Source organism: Lutra lutra, chromosome 13 (assembly GCF_902655055.1).
Source record: "Lutra lutra chromosome 13, mLutLut1.2, whole genome shotgun sequence".
Lineage (NCBI taxonomy): Eukaryota > Metazoa > Chordata > Mammalia > Carnivora > Mustelidae > Lutra > Lutra lutra.
Genome location: NC_062290.1, coordinates 84,296,347 through 84,318,954, shown reverse-complemented (window position 1 = coordinate 84,318,954; position 22,608 = coordinate 84,296,347). Strand labels below are relative to the sequence as shown.

General features: G+C 61.8%; 1 protein-coding gene across 3 annotated transcripts; it reads right to left on the bottom strand.

Moving 5' to 3' along the window:
- Nucleotides 1–22,063, bottom strand: CRB2 (crumbs cell polarity complex component 2). 3 transcript variants are annotated; one of them, XM_047699492.1, is made up of 13 exons: nt 21,937–22,063; nt 14,647–14,970; nt 12,746–12,941; nt 12,473–12,612; nt 11,840–12,025; nt 11,514–11,627; nt 7,991–8,866; nt 7,391–7,899; nt 6,642–6,807; nt 5,055–5,841; nt 4,307–4,423; nt 3,495–3,612; nt 1–1,914 (listed from the first exon to the last, which is right to left on the bottom strand). In XM_047699492.1, exons 1-13 carry the CDS (start codon nt 22,031–22,033, stop codon nt 1,690–1,692), a joined length of 3,855 nt encoding a protein of 1,284 aa, XP_047555448.1. In that variant the 5' UTR covers nt 22,034–22,063; the 3' UTR covers nt 1–1,689. The 3 variants fall into 3 exon arrangements, with proteins under 3 accessions (XP_047555448.1, XP_047555450.1, XP_047555449.1); XM_047699494.1 differs by lacking the exons at nt 14,647–14,970; nt 21,937–22,063 and adding an exon at nt 14,029–14,086; XM_047699493.1 differs by lacking the exons at nt 14,647–14,970; nt 21,937–22,063 and adding an exon at nt 13,053–13,377.
- Nucleotides 22,064–22,608: the final 545 nt, after the last annotated feature.

The window sequence follows — 22,608 nt, the reverse complement described above, 5'->3', positions numbered from 1 at the left end:
CCCCCAAAAGTGGTACTTTTATTTATTGGGGTTTCACGTGCTTAGAGGAGTCTGCAAGTATACAAGTTTGCCAAATCCCTGATTTAATAACCAAGGCGCCAGCTGTGGCTAAGTTGCTGGTACCAGATCATGGTGGAGAGAGTTGGGGGAAAGGCACCACCTCTTACAGGATAAGGACGAAGCAAGCCCCTTAGCCTAGCGTTCAGGGCACTTCCGTCCCAGCCTCGGCCGAACCCCTCAGTCTCAGCCACCCGCGTGCTCCCTTACCCCCCATGGCCACATGGCCCTACTTCAGACTTCACGCCTGTGCCTCTGGAAGCTGGTGAGACCCTGAGGGGAGCTGGGGAAAGTCAACTCTTAAGTGGAAAGCGGCCTCCTGACCTTGGCACAGGGGGCAGTGGCCTGGGAAACCGAAGGACGGGAGGGCACGTCTCTAGATCAGGAGGGAAGGGACTTCATGAAACTAGGAGAAGGCCAGCCACTCGGGCTGGGGGTGCCCCTCTGGGGTCGGTGCGATGGCATTGCCAGGGAAGAGACTAGAAGCAAAGCGAATTTCTCCCGTGCATCTTTGTCTGTGTCTGCAGGACCAGCCCCAACACGGAGGCAGCGCCAACATTTGCTGAGTTCAGTAAACGACTCTGAGGGTTTCCTGCGAGTCCTGAATCCCACCCTGCCAACCCCCGATACATACACAGCCATTTAGAGAGGTGTCCGGGCTGGAGGAACAGGGACAAAAGCTTTGCTCCTTCATCCTCTGGCCTTCTTGCCGCCCCCAGGAAAGCCCCTTCCCCTGCCTTCTCTCAGCTCCAGGCTGACAGCCTTTCCTGAAACCTCAAAGGGCGACCCAGAGAGCCCAGCAACAGATAAGGCCTGGAGCTATTGCCCCGTTGCCGTCACTGAGCCTCACAGCCGCCCGGTGAGGTAGGCCCAGGCTCTCCCCGCTCCCGAAGCCGGCCCCCCAGCAGCAAGGGGCGACAGCTCGGGGCAGCCGGCCCTCCACTCCTGCAGGTCTGCCCTGCACACGGCCTGGGTTCCCGCACATCCTGTCTCTGGGGCCACTCGCTCATGACCTCCCCACCCCCCACCCAGTTTCCCAGCTGCCTCCAGAATGGGATCGGCCTCCAGAGCTGGAGAAGCCCCCAGAGCTGGGGCGCTTTGGTCCCTGGGCTAGCCCTGACCAGGCTGCCTTGAGAGCAAGCCCTACTCCTGCCCCGGGGCTGGGGAGGGTAGCCCCCCCCCCCAGCCCAGCCACCCCTCCATGGGATCACCTGCACCCACGACCCCATGACAGGCACACCCAGCAGAGACTCGGATGTGCCCACGAGTCCCGTTCCAGTTTCTGCAGGTTAGCAGCCCCCAGGGACGTGCTCACATACACCCCTGAACGCACAGTGGGCGCCCCCATGTACTGCTGCCCTGCACAGCTGTGGGCTTCCCGAGGCAAGAGCCGGCAGGTCCAGCGGGAAGTCCACGGCCTTGCCAGGCCCCCGTCTGCTTCCCTGAGTGCTCCCCTCTCCTGTCCACAATGGGGTGGAGGCAGGGGCTGCCAGCAAAGGGGACGCTTGGCCACCAAGTGTCCTGGGCCCCGCTGCTGCGAGAGGAGGCCGGCCACCGGACACGGCCTCCTGGGGGCCTCGGGTGGAAATCGCCTGGGACCTCCTGAGTGCTGGAGCCGGCCACCAGGCAGGCCTAGATGAGTCTCTCCTCCGGTGGCACCTTGAGGACACTGTCCATCTCCAGCCGGGCTCCGGCCACCTCCTGCTGGCTGGGGCTGTAGGTGCCCTCGGACTGGCGGCGCTTCCTGGCTGCCAGGATCCCTGAAAGGAGGCCCAGGAGGAGGAGGAGGAGGCAGGCGCAGGCCGCGGGCACGGCCACCTCCAGCAGCGGGAACGGCAGGGGCAGCGGCAGGCCCTTCTGCAAGAGACGCGGTAATGAGGGCTGGAGGCGTGGGTCCGTGCTGGTGTGGGGGGAGGTTTTCCCAAACTTCCTGATGATCCGGTGGAGAAGGGTGGGGATACGCCCTCACTCCCACGAGGACAGGAACCTCTGCTTTATTCTGTGGACCGGTGAATTCCAAGTGCCCGCAACAGGTGGGTGGCACAGGGTAAGCCGCAAAGGAGATAACAGAGGTTTTCCCCAGACACAGGACCAGCAAGCCAGGACTGGCAGACCCCTCCGTCTGCCCCCAGGGCCCGTGCCATGCCCAGGCCACCATCCTTCAGCCTTGAATTACAGCTCCAGGCCCTTCCTTTCCTGGCCACAGCGGGCCCTGCCACCCGGCCTCCCCCACCCACTTTCCCCTCCCTGCCATAAACCCAGCCAGTCTGAGGCGGTGGGGACTTGATCCCTCCCTGTCCCAGAAGGTGGTCTGCATTCTTAGTGTCTGGGAAGACCTTGTTTCATCCCGGGGGAGGCCTCTCAGGCAGTATGTAGGAGACGCTCCCCAGCCAGGTGCCCTGTACCAGGCAGGAGAGGAGGGGGCCCGCCCAGCTGAGGGCAAGCTCAGAACCCGACAGGGTCGGCCCAGCAAGGGGGCCTGAGACCAGGCTTTAGGGAGTCCCGAAACCTCTTCCTCTCTAGGCACAGAACAAGGATGCCCGCATCAAAGGCCTGGACCTTGAAGCCCCCAAATCACCGAATTCTTAGATTCCAGGGCCTGAGAGTCTCAGACTTGCTGGCCCTCCCTCTGTCCTGTGAAGCCTCTCGGCCCACTGGGACCTGGGTCCCAAGCCCCAGGACCCAGCCCTGAAGGAGGAATGGGCCATCCCCAGCGCCCCCCCATCCAGTACCTCTTCGAGAGCTTGTAAAGCCATTTCCTCCCTTGGCCCGGAGAGGAGGGGAGGTAAGGGCGCCAGAGGCTGTAAAGTTCAACTTGAAAGGAAACATTCCCCAGAAGCAGAGGGGATTTGCGGGTTTATGACGGGGCTGCCAGAAGCCTGTGGAGATCAAGGCTCCGCCCCAGGCTTCCCTGCCTACCTCTCTCCCATCAGCACCCACGGTGGGCTCGCGTGGGCTCGCGGCCCACTGGGCCTGTGGCACCGGTTCCGCCCCTTGGTGGAAAGCGGAGCCAGGGGGAGGTTCAAACTCAAGCTACCCTCATCGATTGGGCCCCTCCTCAGCTGAGTCCTGGCTGCTCCGGCTCAGAATCCAGGGCTCTCCAAGTCTTCCCACTCTAGAATCCTGGCACGCAAACCACTGGAGATGACAGGCCCTTGGAGCCACCAACCGAAACCCTAGAATCCTAAGATCCTGTGAGACCTGAGTCCTGGTCCCAAAGAGGACTTGGCAAAGCCCCACTGTTTCACTGCCAGTCCTCAGAGGGACGGTGGGGCCTCCCAGGCCCTCCCTGAGTCTCCTTCCCTCCTACTCCCTGCCCCAGGACTGGGCTGGTCCAGGCACAGCACCATGGGCTCTGTAGGTGCTCCCCCCACCCCCAGACCATCTCACCGAAGTCCAGGAGAGGGCCCTCGCCAAGCCCCCCAGGCATCACTCACCACCACTTCGCAGAACCGGCCCGAGAACCTGGCACCGCAGATGCACTCATACAGCCCACCAGCAGCCCGGCACGTGCCGCCGTTCACGCAGGGGTTGACCTTGCAGGGGACCTGACACCTGGAAGGCAAAGAAGGCGAGAGTCGGAAAGCTGCTCCCTCCTGGGGGCCTCTTGCTCCCCCATCGGCTTCAGCTTCTCAACCCCTGCCCCCAAATACACAGGTGTCCACCTGCTGTCGCCATACACGGTCCCCGCCTGGCAGGTCCCTGCCAGGTGACTGAGGCCAACTGTGACCTCTAGCACAGCCCCTCTGTGTCCCACAATCACAACAGAGAATGGCCTGCTGGGGCGGAAGTGTCGGGGAGCCTGTGTGAGGGCAGCGACCCAGGGATGCGGATGCCCTCTCTCTGCAACCGGCCCAGAACCTGCCCAGCTGTGCTCCCTAGGTGGTGCTGAGGTGGGCTCAGGGCTCAGGGGTGGGCACTGGGGGCCAAGGCTGAGGTTGAGGCTGAGGCTGAGGGCTGAGGCTGAGGTCAAGGGCTGGGGGATAAGGATGAGGGCTGAGGCTGGTGGATGAGGGCTGAGGGCTGAGGCCCTAAGAACCACCACCAGGCCACTACTTCCCCAGTGACAGCCTAACAAAGGATGGTCTTGGAAACCCCGGGAGGAAAGAGCTCAAGTGAGAGAAGTGGACCGTCCGGGACTGTGGACACAGTGAGGGTTGAGAAGGTGAGCAACGGTCCATACCCCACTCTGTCTGCCCTGCCTGGAGGGGATCCAGACCCCCCTCCCCTGCCCAGCTCCCAGGCCCACCTCTGGCCACCAGAGCCCTCCTGGCAGCTGCAGTTGGTCCCCTGGGGCCCACCCTCACAGGGGTCACCGTCGAGGCAGGTGAAGTTCAGGCTGCATTCCTCCGGCACGACAGGCAACCTGGGCAGGAAGCACAGAGACCGCACTGGGTGGGGGCAGCACCCCGGGGACCTGGCCGGGCCCCCAGCCACCGAGGCTACCATAGGCCACCTGAGCCTCCACGTCCTGAGCTGTAGCGTTCAGGGCCCACCTATTACAGACCCGGACACCCACCATGGAAGTGGTGTCCGAGGTGGAAAGGCTGGGGCACAGGGCTATCCTCCTGCTGCTCCAGCCCCCTCCCCCAACAAGGAGTCCAACCTCCAGACCCAGGCTGGGAACATCTCCCTGGGCTCAGAGTCCCCGGAGAAGCTGAGGAACATCAGAACTCTCCTTGGAACAAAAGCATGTTCCCAAACAGAAAACTTGGGCCGGACATTCCTTCTTGCCGAGGGGGGGGGGGGGTGCATCCCCTACACCCCACCCTGGGACAAGAGCGGCATTGATCTCAAATTCAAAGTTATCTGGGTTTTACCTGGCAGCTCTAGGGGGCGGCTGTTCCCATTTCACAGATGAGGGCACAGAGGCTCAGAGAAGCGCCCACAGAACCAGAGCTGCGGCTGCGGAGCCCGTGGACTTGGTGCCGCACCCCCGCCCCCGCCCGGGGAACCCACAGGGCCCCTCCGGCCCAGGCCGCCCGGGCCATCCATACCTGCAGCGCGGGCCCACGAAGCCAGGCGGGCAGCGGCACTCGAAGCGGCCGTCAGGGCGCGAGTGGCAGCGTCCACGAGCACAGGGTGCCGAGCGACACGGGTCGGCGCGGGTCTCGCAGCGCGGGCCCTGCCAGCCCGGGCCGCAGGCGCAGGCAAAGGCGTCGAAGAGGTCGCGGCAGCCGCCGCCGTGCAGGCAGGGCGAAGGGGCACACACGTGCGCGCCGTGGCAGCCGAGGCGTGGGACGGGTGCTCCGGGCCAGGCCGAGAAGTGCTCTCGGGAGCCGGGGGCTGCGCCGGGTCGCGGGCGCGCCAGGGGCAGCGGGAGGCCGCCGACGGCCACGCGACCCAGGCAGCCGGTGAAGTTCTCGGCCAGTAGCAGGCGGGCGGCGCCGGGGCCGCGCAGGAAGCCCAGGTCGCCGGCCAGGCCGCGCAGCGCCGCGGGCACGGTCGCCCCGTCCAGCCAGAGCAGCCAGCGCGACGCGGCGGTCCCCGGGCGCTCCATGGCCAGGCGCACGCGGTGCCAGGCGCCGTCGGCCACGCGCAGCCCGGACCCCGGCAGCACTGCCCCAGGCAGGCCAGGGCCGCTGCGCACGCCGGTCACCAGCGAGCCGTTGCGGATGGCCAGCCAGACGGCCGCGTGGGCGCCCGCGGCGGAGCGCAGCAGCCCGGCCTCGGGGTCGCGTGTGCGAAAGGCCAGCGACAGGCCGCTGAGCGACAGCCGTGATGACGCGTTGTGCCCGCTGAAGGCGGCCGCGGGGCCCTCGCGGAAGGTGGCTTCACCCACACCTGCGGGGAGAGGGAGCCTTGGGAAGGGCACAGGGGCAATGACACACCTGCCGCCCCCACGGCCCCCACCCATCTCGAGGGGGGCACACCCACACCCCCATCATCCAATCCCAGGAGCCATCGCCCCCACAACCCTGGCTTCCACCCCTCATAATTCCCTACCTCGGAGAGCCAGCTTCTGGCGGCGTGGGGGAGACCTACCCTACCCCATCAGGCCAGGCCCACTCTACCCTCCAGGTCACACACCAGGCAATAATTCCTCTGTCCCCTTCCCTCTTCCGTGGAGTCTCAGCACTGAGGCTCACTATTCACTGCAGTCATCTTTTTTAAATGCAGATTTTTAAAATGCTGATCATGCATTTTAATAAAACGCACTCATCTTTCTAAAATGCTGATCACATCCCTCTCCTGTCTAAAACCATCCCGTGGCTCCCCACTTCCCTTAGGAAAAAGTTCTGAGCTGCCTGGTCTAGCTTTCAAGGCCCTTCCTGGCAATATCTGGACCCCAACACCTTTAACTGTGCTTCATTTGTTCTTATAAACGCTAAGACTTTTGCATATACTGTTGCCCCTCCTGAAAAGGTCCGCCCCTATGCCTAGTCAGTCTTCCTTATCCTTGGAAAGCTGGTGAGTGCTGTGTTCCTCCAGAAAACCTGTCCCTCTTGATGCAGTGGCCTAACCACACTGGGGGCTGTTGGCACCCTGGTCTACTGCCTATGAGCCCTCAGGGTAAGGGTGGGCTCTAACCCAGCCTGGGTGTCCAGAACCCAGCATGTAGGCTGCCCAGAGCACACACTCACAGACAAAGCCATCGGGGACCTCCTCACAGGTGGCAGGCGGGAGACAGGGCTGGCCAGGACACCACAGTTGCTGGGCACATGTTGGCCCCGTGAAGTTGACAGGGCAGGTGCAGTGGAAGTCATTCCAGGTGACGAGACAAATTCCACCATTGAGACAGGGGTCAGGCTGCAGAAAAATCAGGGCAGGGATCGGCTCAGGCGTCGGGCTAGCGTCATCCCGCCATAACCATCACTGTACGGGCTCTTCACTGAGCACCTACTACAAACACATGAACTCCTTACAAACACAGAGAGAGGAAGTCACTATTGTCCCCATTTTATAGATAAACTGAGGCTCAGAGAGAAGAAGCCACTTGCCTGGCTCATCCAGGCAGGAAATAGGGGAGCCAGAGTTCACACTCGGGCCATTCCAATGCCAAGGTTGGTGTTTTGTCCATGGACCCAAGGACATCCCTGTCGTCTGCGCCCCCTCCCCCACTGTTCCCACAGAAAGGCTCAGGCAGCCCTCTGCCTGGGTCGGGGTGTCTGTCTCACACCAAGACTGGGGAGGGAGGTGGGGTCCAACCAGAGGCTAAGAGCAGCTGGGCCAGGAGATCAGTGTGAATCCTGCTGTGTCACTCTCTAGCAGAGGAAACGTGGGCCCAGCACTTCACCTCCTGCCATTTTCCTCACCAGAAGGACATGCTAACCCCCAGAGATGCAGGGTAGACCCCGAGAAAGGGACCCACTCCTTTTCCCGGGGAACTCACACTGCATGTGTCCTCGGAGACGCAGCCCATGGTGAGGTTCCGGGACTGCCTGCTGTCCAGCTCGCTGGGCTGGCTTGAGTTCCCCAGCAGCAGCGGAAAGAACGGGAGGTGGAGGTCATTGAGTCGCAGGTCCTGGAGGCAGCCTCGGAAGGGCCCACCCCAGGGCTGGGCGTCAGCAGGGAGGAGCCTCCCACCCACGTGCACCTGCTGCCCCAAGCCCTGCAGCTGGTCAGGCCCGAAGCTGAGCGTCACCAGGTGGCGGAGCCCATCGTCCCAGCGCCCAGGAAGCACGAGAGTAGGACTGCCCAGCACCTCAGCCTGGATCTGGCCCTCACTCAGGAACACTGTTAGCCCAGCTATTGAGTCGTTGCCAAGTTGGAGCAGCAGGCCAGCGGGTTCCCGAGTACGGAGGAGAAAGGACATGGTGAGGTTGGGGCCTGGCAGCTGGTGGAGCAGGAAGGAGGCAGAGCTCAGGGTGCCCCCCAAGCCAAAGGTGGCAGCAGGAACCTCTGCAGGGAGAGAGGATGGCGGGTGTGAGGCCTGTGGGCCAGGGGAACGCCCACTCTCTGCCCCGGGGGCCCCACCTGCCTGGCTCCTCACCATCAGCGCAGGTAGGACCGCTATAGGGCCGGGGGCATTTGCAGAGGAAGCGAGTCCACATGTCCACGCAGGCCCCTCCGTGGGCACAGGGTGGAGGCTGGCACTGTTCACGGCGCTCGCAGCCCAGGAAGACATTCTCGCCGAGGTCCTCGGGCAACAGGAGGTGCCCGTCCACGTACACGTCCTCGAGGCAGCCTTCAAAGGCTGTGCCGCCCAGCCGGGCAAAGCAGAACCTGGCAGGCGTTGGCGCTTCAGAAGCCACAGGAGCCGGGGCCACAGGACTGGACGCCACACAGAGGCGGGCAGGGCAGTCCTCGTGCCAGAGCTGCAGCTCCAGGACCCCCAGGCGCAATGAAACCTCCACTTTGTGCCACTGACCATCATTTAAAGCCAGGTCTGGCAGCTTCAGCGTTAGTGCAGTGGTGTTGCCGTGGCTCCAGAGGGTGGCCTGAAGTGTGCCCCCTGCCAGTGCCAGCTCCAAGCTATCCTGGGCGTCAGTGCGAGCGGCCAAGACACCAGCAGGTAGTGTGGTGCGAAACCTCAGTGCCAGACCCCGGGGGCCACCAGCTGGCACGGATGTATGCACAGGGCTCCCGGCCACCACAGAGAAGGTGGTATTCTGGCCACAGAAAGATCCATGAGTACCGGGTGGGCAGCGGCAGGCGTAACTGTGGACCCCGGCCTTGAAGATGGGGATGCAGGTGGCAGCTGGTGGGCAAGTGTGGCCCTGGCAGCCGGTGAGCTGCACGGAACAGTCATGCCCACCCCAGGCCTCTGGGCACTGGCAGACATAGCCTGCCACAGTGTCGTCACACGTCCCACCATGGAGGCAGGGCTCCGACAGGCATTCGTCCACATCTTCCTGACATGCCAGGCCTTCAGGAGAGACCAGGTCAAGGCTCAGTACTCAAGGCAAGAACCGAGCACTCAAGGCAAAGCTTACATGCCTTGTGGGACGGGGATCTCAGCACCTAGTGACCGAACCAATTCCCAAAGGATTTCTCATGGTCCCCTAAGTCCCTGGAGGCTGGAATCCAAGATACCCCTTCCTTTCCCATGTCTGGTGGATCTCCATGCCCCGTGGATTCAATCCCCTAAACACTCACTGGTCTCGCCTTTTCTCCCATGCCACCTTTCTGACTCACCAGCTCACAGGGTCACAGTCTAACGTCCTCTACTTTGCCTGCCTTCAACCCCCTCTACCATCCATCTCCACAAGAGTCAGAGGCCTATTTCCAAAGCATCACCTGGCCAGATTCACCTGCTTAAGGTCCAATCACTCACCTTGGCACTCAACATTCCTTACGGGCTGGGCTCTCCATGGCCCCAAGTCTCAACCCTGTTTCCTCCAAACCTTGAACTGCCTGTTCCTCTAAGCATTTCCTAGAAAATACTTCCCAGGGGCTTTGCTTGTACTGTTTCTCTGCTTGGAATGCCTTCTCCTCACTTACCCAGTCAAACTCCTACTCATCCTGCAAAGCCCAAATTCAAAGGGCCAGGCCCCTAGGGACCTTCTTGGATTCCCAGTCCCTAGCTCTCTTGTGTCACTCCCAACTCCTTGCCCAGACACAGCTCCCGAGAACCCTGTACTGAAAGTGTCTGTTTACTCAGCTGAGATCTCCGGGGCCTGAATATGCCCAGCAAAGGGCTTGGCCTGGCTTTTGTGGACAAAGTGCCAGAATGGGGGAGGAGGGGATGGATGGATGCACCTAGGCTCCTTCCCCCAGTCCCTCTGCCCTGGGGCCCCAGGCTGCTTATGGAGAGGGTTACCTCACCCTCTCCTCCAAGGGCTCCCACACCAGGTACTTTGGCCCCAGCTTGGGTCAAAGGGCCACAGCCCAACTCCAGCTCAGCCAGAGCCTCCACAAAACAACCAAGGCCAGCCCTTCCCATCATACCCCACTGGAGGAGCCCAGGCCCAGAAAGGCCGCCAGGATTTGAACCCTGACCCCCGTTAGCCCCCAACCACCATAGCCTCTTTTTGGGAACAGCCAGCCACACCTCATCCGGCCCAAGGCCCCAGCCCTGCATACCTGCCAGGAGCCACAGGCCCCCCAGGAAAGTCCACAGAGCCCGCGGCCCCATCGCATTTCCCCATGGATGGCCAAGAGTGGCGGGCAGGTCGTGGGCCAGGGAAGCTAAGCTCCCCGCCTGACCAGCCGCCTCCTTCAGAACTGGCTCAGGAATGCCAGGCACTGGCCTCCCCCAGGCCAGCACGACCCAAAGGGAGGATGGGGATGGACAGCGGCAAGGAGCCCAGCCCTATGGTTGGGGTTCCCCCTCCCAGGCCCTGACCTCAGCTCTGACCTCCCATCACCCATCAGCTGAGCTCAGCTGGGGGAGGAGCTGGGCTCTGGCTGACACTGGTGAACCACAGGGAATGACACCCCCTCTCTCAAACCTCCATGACTTCATCTGTAAGAACCCTACCTTGTGGTGGGGGTGATGAGGAGGGAACGAAATGCTCAGAAATGCTCATCAGGGGCCACGCCCACTGTAGGGGGGCTGCCGGGTGCCTGCAAGGCCATTGCTTCCAGGCAGGACTTGGGGAGTCTCAGCCCCACAGGGGGGCAGTTGATGGGCTTCCTGGGTGGCCGCCCTGGGGCAGGGGACACTGAGCCCAGCGTCTTTGGGCTGCTGAGTTGGGAGGGAGGGTGGTGATCAGTACCTCCTTGCCCTGGGCGGGGGAGCCAGTGCCCAGGAAATGTGCCAGGGAGAGGAGGCAGTGTGCCCAAGCAGGAATGCGGGCGGGCGCAAGGGAGGTGTCGCACACATTCCAGAGGGGGCAGGGACACCCGAGGAGGATGTGAGCACTTCTTTGGGTTCACCAGCGTCCTGGAAGGGAATCTGCGTGTCTAGGCATCTGCTGTACCCGAGGCAGGGAGAGGCTTTCTGCAACCCAACTCCTGCCTGATAGGCCCCAGCTCTGCAGAGGTCAAGCTCACCCTTCTATCTGTGATCCCCTCCTTTACCTCTTCTGTCCTGTCCCTGCAGGGGCCCTTGGCCTCTGTCCTGCCCTAGGATGTCAGGTGCTTAAGGTTCTCTTTGCCCATCACTCCACACATTGGCTCCAGCTGCCAGGACTGTACCCATGAACCCCAGTCACTGGTTCTTCCTGGGCCCCAGACTCCGGACCACCAGCCCCCATCCTGGCTCCTCCCTGTGGGTGCTCCGCAGACACTTGGACTTGGTATAGACAAGTATGGACACACAACCAACATCACCCAGGGCAGAAGCAGCCAGCATCTCTGACCCTTCTCACTCATGCCTGGACTAACCCCCAGGGCCTCCAGAACTCCCCCCCCCCGAAATAATTCTCAACCCACTTAGTTCCCTCCACTTTCACCTCCAAAGCCCAGGTCCCCGCTCAGCCCTTCTTAGCTGTCACCAGCACATCCACCTCCTTCCTGCTCTCCTTGTCCCCATCAATCCAGCCTCCATGCATCAGCCAGAGGAAGTTTCTCAGCCCAGGCCCCCCGATCTGCCCTTGCCCTGTCCTGGGTGCCCACCCTGCCCCCCGCACCTGTGTAGCCATCTGGACAGTGGCACTGGAAGCCGTTGGGCAGGTCCTGGCAGCGGCCACCATTGAAGCATGGCTGTGAGGCACACTCGTCCACATCCACGCCACATTCGTCCCCTGCAAGAGGGCCAGCTGTGGTTCCCACCTGTGCCCTCAGAACCAGAGAGCTGGAAGGGCCCATTTTAGAACTATGGAGACTGAGGCCCAGGGAGAAGTGCTAACACAGGCCGGCTGCACCTGTGTGACAAAGCCAGGCCTCGAGCAGAGCCCTAGCATCCTCCCCCCACCCCCAGCCCCGCATCCACATGCCAGTGGCCCGGCTTTCTCACCCTCAAAGCCAGGAGGGCAGCGGCACAGGAAGCCGGCAGCGTGGCGGAAGCTGAAGGTGCCGGGGAAGGTGGCCTGGGCGCCTCCGTAGAGCGCCGGGTCTGAGCGCTGCAGGCACTGTCCCCCGTGCTGGCAGGGGCCCGACTCGCACTCATCCTCATCCACCTCGCACTGCTGGCCGCTGTAACCTGGGGCACACGCGCGTAGGTAGCAGGTCACACGGGATCTCCGGGGAGCACCCCTCCGCTGCTGCCAGGCCAACCCGGGGCCAGGCTGGAGCGACTGCTCAGAATACGCTCACCGATGCGGTGAGGGACGGGGACACTGAGGACGGTGGGAACGACTGCGGCAGGCGGTCGGCGTCCTGTTACTATCACTGCTAGTACTACGGAGCCCTTCGCACGTGCCAAGGCTTCACGGGCATTTCACCTTGACCCTCCTCGCGACAATGCTTGGAGCAGCTGCTGCGATTAGCCCGATTTTGCAGATCCCCGCAGAAGTGACAGAGAAGCCGCAGTCACAGACACACCTGGACGGCAGAGGAGCCCCGGCGCACACCTCCCGGCCGCCCACGCGGCGCCACCCGGGCGCGAGCACGCGCACGCGCACACACGCACACACGCACGCGCACGCACCTGGCCAGCAGAGGCAGCGGAAGCTCCCGAGGCCCTCGAGGCAGGACGCGTTGTTCGCGCACGGCCCCGACTCGCACTCCAGCACCTCCTGCTCGCAGCGCGCGCCCTCGTAGCCCGTGTCCGCACAGTCGCACCGGAACCTGGAGCAGAGCGGGGCGCAGGCCCGGCTGAGCGCGCCCTGAGCCTCCACCGGCCTCCACCTGCCCGGCTCTGGCGTGCAGCCTCCTCCGACCCCCCCGCCACGGGGCTGTGGCCGCCCGCTCCGCAGCTCACCCGTTGACCAGGTCGTGGCACTCGCCCCCGTGCGCGCACGGCTGGCTCTGGCACTCGTCCAGGTCCAGCTGGCAGCTGGCGCCCCCGTAGCCCGGCGCGCACACGCAGCGGTAGGAGCCCACGCCGTCCAGGCACGAGCCACCGTGCAGACAGGGCGTCGAGGCACACTCGTCCACCTCCTCCTCGCAGGTCACCCCTGGACAGGGCCGGAGACACAGACAGACAGATGGACGCCCGGAGGGAGGTCGAACAAGGCCCAGACAGGCCGACCTGCAAGCAGCTTCAGACAGCTACAAGGAGCAGAAACCTGAGGATCCCGAAAGAATCCGTTGGTCCATTCGTCCGGAGGAGGTATCTCTTGAGCCGGCAACAGCAATGAGGTAGAAACAGGACGGCCGTCCCTGCCTCCCTGAGCTCACAGCCGTGGAGCTGGGGAGACGGGGAAGAGGTCGATAGGACATAGATGCTGACTAATTTTTCACTGTGATAAGCTCAGCAGTGGGAGCATAGTGGATCCCCTAAAAGCAAGACCCAGGGTTCTGGCCTGGGCAGCTGGAGTCAGGGAAGGCTTCCTGGAAGAAGAGACTTTTGAATGATGAGTAAGCATTCACTGAATTGGGCGGGGGCTGTGCCGGGATTTGGCTTCCAGGCTGGGGAACTGGCCCAGCCACTGAGTTACACGATTCTATCTACACTGTGGAAGGCTCACTCTGCCGGCTTTGAAGAGAGTGTAGAGAGGGACTCCGTCGGAGAGGGACAGGCCCCAGTGAGAACTGCTGGAGTGACCCGCTCCTTCTGGTTTCCCCTGTGCCTTCTTGCTTCTAAAACCCCAAGCCCAGGGAAGCCCCTCTGCCCTGGGCAAAACTAAGACATCTGGGCGGCCCTCAGGGGTCAGGAGATGTGTGGAGACGAGGGGAGATGGAGAATCTCAGGGTTTGGGGATGTACTGCCTGAGTTCATCGGGGGGCCCACATGTCACAGTGGACCCCAGAGGCCCTGCCCTCCCCCGCCCACTACATAGGGTTGGCCCTGGGGGACCAGGGACCCAGCTGGCTCCAGCTGGAACCTTCCACCCCTTCCCAGCTCAGTGAGCACCAAACACAGCCCCTCCTTCCCATGACCCCTCACTCCACCCGCCCCAGTCCCACTCCCACCCTCTGTGCCAGGGGGAGCAAGGCCCCAGCCGCCTGGAATCCCAGCCTCCCCCGCCCGGCTCTGAACGGAGGGAGGAGGAGCGCAGTGAGTCACGGCAGACTCTGCCCCCGCTCGCAGCCTCAGCTCACCCAGAATGTGCTCCCCAGGGCCTCCCGGGCACGTCTGGTGCATGCACCTGCTGGCCCACACACACGTCCACGGATGCACTCCGGGAGCCCGGACAGACACCCGCAGACAGAGACACACACACGCCCCTCACGTGACCTCCCTCACACATGCAAAGCTAACACTCCACCCAGACTCTCAGATGGTGAGGAGGATACATGGAACCCATTTCCAGAGTCCGTCCCAAAGTGCCTCACTATAAGCTCCCTCCCCTGGGAGCCGGCCCCCCCAGGGTGCACCCCTTACTCTGAGGCGACCTCAAACCGCCTTCCGCCCTCAGAGCAGAGGGAGTTGAACTAGAACTGGGAGTGTCTATGCTGCAGGGTCCCCGCTGCCCTGGGCGGAGCCTCTCACAGACCTGTGCCTAGCTGCTGCCCACTTCCTGGCTTCCGGACAGTCGGTCCATTCTATGGAAGCCCCAGAGCAGAATACCCCACAGTTTCCAGGATGCCTCGGCGGCTGGGGCGGGGGCGGGGGGGGTGCTCTCTACGCTAAACTCAAAGCTCAGTGCGTCATTTTACAGCCTGAGCCACTGACGGGATGGACATCACAGACCTCCGTCCAGGACATGAGGCCATTACCTGCATAGCCAAGGGGACAGCGGCACTCATAGCGATCAGCCAGGTTGTGGCAGGTGGCCCCGTGGTGGCAGGGCCGGGAGGCACACTCGTCGATGTCCAGCTCGCAGCGTGGGCCCTGGAACCCGGGCACGCAGTAGCAGCGGAAGCCGTGGGGGTCTGGACCCTGGGGCACGCACAGAGCGCCGTGGTGGCATGGCTGGGTGGCACAGCCCTGGGGCTCCATAGGCCCACAGGTGTAGCTGCCGTTCTCCGTAGCCTGGCACTCGGTCCCTGGAGCACACGGGGCTGAGGCACAGACACTTGGGGCCTCCGAAGGCACCATCCCTGTAAAGAGAGAAGATGGGCTGTGCGGGGTAGACCAGGACGCTCCCCTCCCCACTGTCCGGCCCACCCCAGACCACAGAGCCAGAAAGCAGGAGGGGTCTGTCTGCTTTCAGGAGGCTAGACGGAGGGCCACGGGCTCTACAAGCTGCATCCCCAATGCCCCTGCACAACTACAGCTGGAACTGAGACTGGTTCAGGAGGGTCTTTGTGAAGGGGAAGGGACCAGAATCTTACCACCCCTCCCCCCACCATGCCCCAGCAGGACTAGAGGACAGACGCTCTCTGACCCTGAGAGCTTTGTGCCCTGCTCATCCCCTCCTCGCAGAGCCCCTTTGGGGCAGGCACTGTCGTGCCCATTTTACAAGAGAGCAAACGAGGCTCAAGCGAGAGAGGGAAGACCTTTTTCTTTTAAGATTTATTTATTTCACAGAGAGCGTGCGCGCGCGCAAGCAGGGTGCGGGGGGGGGGGGGGGGGGCGGCGCGGGGGGGGGGGGGGGGGAGAAGCCGGCTCCCCGCTGGGCAGGAGTGGGGCTCCATCCCAAATCCCTGAGATCCTGACCCGAGCCAAGGGCAGATGCTTACCTGACTGAGCCGCCCTGGGGCCCCGAAAGTAAAGACTCTTGCCTGAGCCTCACAGCAAGTTACTCAGACAGCCTTGGAGCCTACCACACGTTTCATCACTCCCACCCGCCCAGAGAGGGGGTCTCCTCCCACCGTCCCGTCCACCTCTCCTGCTAGGGGTCTGGCAACTCCATCCCAGGGTGAAACCAGAGATGGAGGACTTCAAAGGCAGGGACTGGGAACTGGGCACCCCCCCCGCCCCCGCCAACCCGGGCCCTCCTCCCAGCCTCCACTCGCTCACTGTGCGGGGCCTGGAAACCTCTCCGGGGATCCCTGGCCTTCACTCTATTCCCCACCTCAGCAACCAGCTGACCAGCCCGCCTGGCCAAGGTCGCAGGGTGCAGGACAGCTGGCTCAGGCCACTGCTGCCTCCACCACACCAGAGGGTCACCTGCTAGTCTGGAAGCCAAGCGCCTTGGAGAGTCAGCCCCATCACCTTCTGAGAGCCTGCACAGCTGGTGAAGAACTTAGGCTTTGAAGCAGAACTGCCCTGGGTTCAGATCCCCGCTCAGTTACCAGCTCTGAGACCCTGAGCAGGTCCTTTCTCCTGCTGAGCCTCTGTCTCCCATCAGAAAGGGGATGAACCCAGGGCAGGCCTCACAGCACAGGGGCGGATTCAGAGCCTCAGGTACTGCTGCTGGCCACTCGCAGGACCTCAGTAAGAGCTGGGGGAGGGGAACCGCCATAAAGCAGGAGGCACCCCCAACCTGGGGCTCTGAGAGGCGCCCTTCCCCTGCCCAGGTTGTCATCCAGACACTAACCAGGCCTAGAACAGCTTCAGGCCCTGCACCTCCCTTCCCCCACCTTGGTGAAGACCCCCCAGATAAGGCTCAGCGTCATCCACATTCCACCAGGCAGGGCCTTCCACTGGCCAACCCCCACCCTTCCCAGCCGGCAGGATGGGGGACAGGGATGTGGAGACACAGACCTTGGCACCAGAGAGAGAACCTGGCTGGCACTCCCTAGCGCCCAGAGAACCTGTACAGCTGAGCGTGGGCTCACTCACTCCCTAATGGTGGGCCACCAGTGCCCACCCAGCGCTAGGCATGTTGCAAGGGGGCAGAGGGGCTGAAACACCGTCAGCCCAAGATGACTGTGTAGGGCTCTAGTGGTGTCCACAGCCCCTCTCTGACCACTGTTCCCTCCCCAGCTCAGGGCATCCATCCCAGCCCCCTCCCCCAAGCCTGGCCGTGTAGGTGAGGGCCAGGGAGTCTGGGCCTCTCTTAGAGCGGCTTCTGGGCAGCTCAGCTTTCTTTTCCCCACCCCAGCTGCTGTGGCTGATCTGTTTAGAGCCATGTCCTTTAGGGCTAAATGGCCAGATGAAGGTGGGAAGATAATCTAATGGAGGTGGGAAGATAGTCTGATGGGGGTGGGAATGGATTGAGCTCCCTTAGGGAAAGGACAGCAGTTTGGGCATCAGACAGGCCTGGCTTCTGGGGTTCAAACAGTGCCACCTCGTGCTGTGAGAAACCACTGAGGGGACAAGAGTGAAGGCCTGGCCCCCAGTGAGGCTTCATGAAGGGCTGTGGCCAGTTTGATCAGGCTCTGGATCACCATGGGAGCAGGTGGCCCAGGACCCTATATGCTGGCGCCCCACGGAGTCGGAGTCTAGTGACAGGAGAGAAAGGGGCTCCTCCCGTGAGTCAGGCAGAGAGGAAGGAAGCTGCTTATCCCACGGGGCACGCAGTAGCACCAAAAGCCTGGATGGGAGACACCCCTCTTTCTTGTATACTCCCAGTTATCTTCTTGTTCACCTTAGCAGACGCAGAGAGCTGCTATTCCTGTTCTACAGCTGAGGGAAGGGAGGCTCAAAGACGAAGGGACTGCACTGTCCCGCAGCCTGTGAGGGGCTGGAATCCAAACCAGGTCCCGCTACTCCAGACTTTCACCCCTGGGGCTTCTGAACCTCCGGCTTGTATTAAGGATACAGATTTATGGGGGTGCCTGGGTGGCATGGTCAGTGAACCTCTTGGTTTCAGCTCAGGTCGTGATCTCAGAATCGAGATTGAGCCCTGCATCATCGCGTTCTGTGCTCAGGGGGAGTCTGCTTAAGATTCCTCCTCCTCTCTAAAATAAATAAATAGATCTTTTAAAGAGAGAGAGAGAATGAGAAAGAAAGAATACAGAATACAGATTTCTATTTCTATTCTATTCTGTATTCCCTGTACTCCAGACCTAGAGATTCAGAGCTATTGGGCCTGGGCCCAGAGAATCTGCATTGCCCCAAGCTCCCTGGGGAACCCTGTGCACATGGAGGCCTAGGAACCGCTGGCCTCAGTCCTCAGTCTGGCGGGAGTGACACCAGGAGGCCAGGCCAGCCATGGGCTGAGAGGTGGAGGTGAGGGCAGTGGGGCAGAGGGGGGCCGGCCCTGGGCCAGGCTGGGGGCGTGGCCTGTTGCCAGGGCGACGAGGGGCCTGTGCTTATCTTTACAAATCCCTCCTGACCTCTCAGGCTGCCTGGGACGACCTGGCAGGGGAGGGATTAAGGGACACACGCCCCTCCCCTTCGACCTGCTGCCCTGTCCCCGGGCAGGCCCAGATCCCTCCCGCCAAGAAGGCAGGACGATTGTCCTATGATAACAGCAACCGTTTACTGAGTGCGTACTACGGGCGGGCCGGGAGCCGTGCTTAGGTCTGTGACTGCGTGACTACCATTGATTCAAACCAGGAAGGGTGGGTGCTGTTAAGAAAAGTTCTGTTTTCTAACTTAGAGAGGATATAAACTTGCCTCAAATCTGCTCTCAAAAAACTAAGAAGCAGGTTGTCTCCAGACTCCTGAAAGACCCACATCTCCCAAAGCAAGTGAAATTCCCACTTCGCAAACTCTACGTTGCCACCCATTGTTGTCATCTCAGGGCAGCCCAGCCCAGCCTTCCTGGGTCACAGGAAAAAGTCTCTGAAGGTTGGCACAAGGGTGGAGGTTCCCGGATAGGCCTGGGCAGAGCAGTCAATTTTCCCTCTTTAAGCAGAACCGGGCTGTGGGCAACCCACTGTGCTTCGGCCGTCACTCAGGGCCTACTAACTCCTACTTTATGTGCACTTACGGCTTGTGTATAATCACTGAACAGGTATTCAAGAGTTAAATTACTCAGGATTTAATTGCAGCAGGATAAATTGAGCTTTTGTATGGCTCAGGTACAACACATTTATGTGCACTTATAACAGACCTCGTGGTAACTCCTGACGGCTGATGGGAAATGTTTACCGAGGGTAAGTTTTGAGAAGCTTCTTGTCTTAACGTGGCAAGAAAGAGGATATTTCTAAGAAGTGGCCCGAGATCTTGTAAGATGTGGGAGCTTCTGACATAGGGGCAGACACTGCTCAACTAATCCCACTAGGCCCCCAGGACAGGAGTGAACACCCACTACCCCACAGCTACCAAGAAAGGGCTAAGTTACCCTAACAAGATGGGACAGTTTGGAATACTCTAACACAAAAATGTTTAACAACGCCCCCCCCAAGGCTAAAAGGGGGGTTCAATATTGATAATTTTGGTAACGATAGTGGGTGACAATGGCTACCACGATTCACCGCCCACGCTGTGCCTGGCACTGGCCTATCCCAGTGTTTCCAGCTTGGGTCTCGGAGCCCAAGTCCATGGAGACACTTTCCCACGGGGCTCTGCCACCCAAACAGGCCACTTTTATGAGTGGTCTCTGGGCTAAAATGTCCTTGGAAACTGCAAGCCAAACTGAGTTGGAGAACCACTGTGTTTTCCCCTCAGATCGCTCAGAGTTAGCTGGGTGGCCCCCTGAAGGCGTGGAGGAACAGAGAAGGGACGTGGCTTAAATAGGCAGGTACCGAACACAGTAGCTGTGTGACTCGAGGCAAGTCCCTAACCCTCTCTGGGCCTCATTTCCTCCTCTATAAACTGGGGTGATAGAGCCAGCCTCACACAGATGTGGGGAGATTCTCAGTCTGTCATGTGGGGTGCCCGGCTGGCGCTGTCGGTACAGCATGGGACTCTCGTTCTCAGGGTGGTAAGTTCAAGCCCTGTGTCGGGTGCAGGGATGACTTAAAAATGATAAAGAGATTTTTAAAAATCTTTAATAGGGGCGCCTGGATGGCTCAGTGGGTTAAAGCCTCTGCCTTTGGCTCAGGTCATGATCCCAGGGTCCTGGGATTGAGCCCCGCATCGGGCTCTCTGCTCAGCAGGGAGCCTGCTTCGTCCTCTCTCTCTCTCTCCCTGCCTCTCTACCTACTTGTGATCTCTGTCAAATAAATTTTAAAAAAACCTTTAAAAAAAATAAAAATCTTTACTTAGAAAAACAACAAAAAAACAAAGTCCCTCACGGGAACCCATTAGCATAATATCTCCCAGGGGTGGCCGGCCATGCTCTTTATTCACTGACCAATAATCCTTTACTTGGAGCAAATGCTGTCTAGCCAGCCAGTCCTGATGCTGGTTCACATGTGTGTGGCTCCCCTCACCCCTGTCCCTGCCTCTCTGCCTCAGTCCCACAGCCCCCCGCCCCACCCCCAGCACTGGGGGGAGGAGGGGCCAGACGTGGGGACGGGACTGCTGCCCTTTGTCAGCCAGGCTCCCGGGCTGTGAGAGCTCAGCCCGCCCCCATTGTCCTCCAAGATGCTTGGTCCTCTCCACAGAAACCAGCCAGGCTTCTGTGGCAGAGCGGGCCCAGGATGGAGGGGCTCAGCTCAGGGCCTGGCAGGCCTAGGAGGCAGAGCCAGAGGCCCAGGGCTTCCATAAAGCTCATCCCCTCAGGGATGGAAATTACTTTCCCAGGGACATGGTCCCCAGCCAGGCGTCGGGCTCTGGTATCCAGGAATGCTTGTGCCCACGGTGCCCTCACCCCAGCTTTTGGGGATCCCCAGGGAGTGGGCTCCCTGCAAAGAAATCACAGTGAGAACGGCCACTCCCGGGCACCCTAGCCAGGGTTAGATTGGGGTGAGCCTGTCCCTCCACAGCCACTTTTTCTGCAGCATCCGTCTCCTTTGTGTTCTCTTGGTCTCACGGTTCACACCAACATGTGTCTGAGTGTGAATGCACATGTCACTGTCCATACCCTGGTGTGTGCAGGCACCCATCACACATCTGGAGGGCCGTGTGTGTTTGTGTGTGAGTGCACGTGGCCCCTGCTCACGTGATGAGTTGTGCCCTTGTATGTGCCACACCAGCGTGCAGGTGCATGTGTGTGTGTCCGCAGGTGTGAGTGTGTACGTGGTAGGGCAGGGGGCAGAGAGCAGATCTACACGCCAAGATTCCGTGCCCCTCATGCGCAGGGAGCAGGCCCTCGGCTCCTCTCCTGAGCCCGGGATCCGCGTCAGGAGCCCCGCTCCTCAGCCCCCGTCCCTCCTTCCCTACAAAGTGGGGTCCTCATCCTCCCCGGGGGCCCTTCAGAGAGGAGGAGACGAAGGTGTTGTGAGTAGGCCCCATGAATGGGGAGGAGGGCCCTAGGTAGGGGCCTGGGGAGGCTTGACCTCCCACCCTGGGAGTCGGAGAGGTGCCTCTCCCCCCAGCCCGCAGTGAAGTCCAGGCCACCAGCCCTGGGTTGGCTCCCTCCGCCAGCCAGCAGCGGAGGCGGAGGCGGGGTCAGGGGACTTCCCAGGCCTGGCCCCGTAGCTATAGTGACCAAGACAAAGCGTCCCCAAGACCCCCCAGGAAGAAGTCCAGGCTGCGGGCAGCACACGTGAATCCTCTCGGACAAAAGCAAAACCGTTTAGCGAATGGGGTCTGGCTTAGGAAGCCCTTTCAGCCAGGTCTGGGAATGCCGGGGAGGGGCAGCAGGGGACACACGTGCTCCCCAGTGCCTGGCCACCCCCCAGGGGCCCCAGAGCACCCCCAGCCCCCAGTGCAGGCAAGGGAACACACACATGGAGGGGATGCAGGTGGACGTTGGGCTCCCCTGGCCGCCTTCCCCCTCCTCACCGTGATCCATGGGGCGGGGGTCTGCTGCCCCCGCCCCGGGTCCCCTTTTGAGAGCTAAGACACAGCTCAACCCACTTGACAAGTTATAACCCACAACTTGTGCTCGGTCGCAGCCCACCACACTCAGAAAGCCTCAGACTCACCCGGGACAGCTCACAACTTCACCGCACCCACAGCCCGGCGCACACTCACAACAGACTCAGGGTTGAGACGCCCACTACCTGCAACCCCCGGCTCCCAGCCTCAGCCCGGGGGCTTCCCAGTCCCAACACCGCTCCCAGGCCGCAGCGCCCCAACCCACGGCCCCTTCACAAAGGCCCCCAGGCCACCCAGCAACCCCCCAAGGCCCAGGACACACACTCCACCCAGGCCCGGGGTATCCACACTGGGAGACAGAGACAGACCCAGCCCCAGTCCCCCGCCCCCACCGCCACCCCAAGGCTTGTGCCCCAACTCACCACCCAGGAGGGTGAGGGCCGGAGCCAAGAGCAGCAGCCGCGGCAGGAGAGGGGCCAGGGGCCTGGAGGCCGGGGTCCCAGGCCTGGCCAGCGCCATGGCAGCGCGCTCAGCTCCGGGCTGTGGGAACAGGCGGCCTGGCTGGCTCCGCACCCCCCTCTCCCTCCAACCAGCACTAATGCCGTGGACAGAGGCCCGGCCCCTCCCTCCCTCCCCTCCCGCCTCCTCCCTCACCCCAGGCCCTCCCAGGCTGCTCCACTGGGAACAGATTCTAGAGGAGGGGTCTGACCCACCCTGTCTCCCCAAGCTCCAGGGCTCCAGAGAGGCCTCAGGGGGCCCTGCAGATCTGACCTGATCTTTGTGCACCCCCCATCCCCCCACCTCTCAGGTCCTGCTGCCTCAGCCTCCTGGCTGGGGAGGCTTTCTGTTCTTTTCCCAGATGATGCCCGCTACTCCCAAGTCCTAGGTTATCCCAGCCTGCCGGACACGCCCCCATCTCTTCTCAGCCTGGGCCCCCCTCCCTAGCCCAGGGCTGAGCAGCCAGCAGCCTCCCAGACCTCCTCTTGGCTCGGAAGCCCCGGCCCTTCCCACCCAGCTTGTTCCCTCCCGCTGCTTCCCACCTGAACTGGTACCCCCAGTCTGCAGCCAAAGCCCCCTTCCCCTCCCCACACTCA

Bases quoted from the DNA above. Each gene is read 5' to 3' on its own strand.
- CRB2 (XM_047699492.1), bottom strand. From the start codon at position 22,033: ATGGCGCTGGCCAGGCCTGGGACCCCGGCCTCCAGGCCCCTGGCCCCT. The intron at 8,867-11,513 runs GTGCGGGGGGCA...TCTCTCCTGAAG, and splicing joins CTGTCCAGATGGCTACACAG to GCCTGGCATGTCAGGAAGAT. The intron at 7,900-7,990 runs GTGAGGAGCCAG...CTCTCCCTGCAG, and splicing joins CGGTCCTACCTGCGCTGATG to AGGTTCCTGCTGCCACCTTT.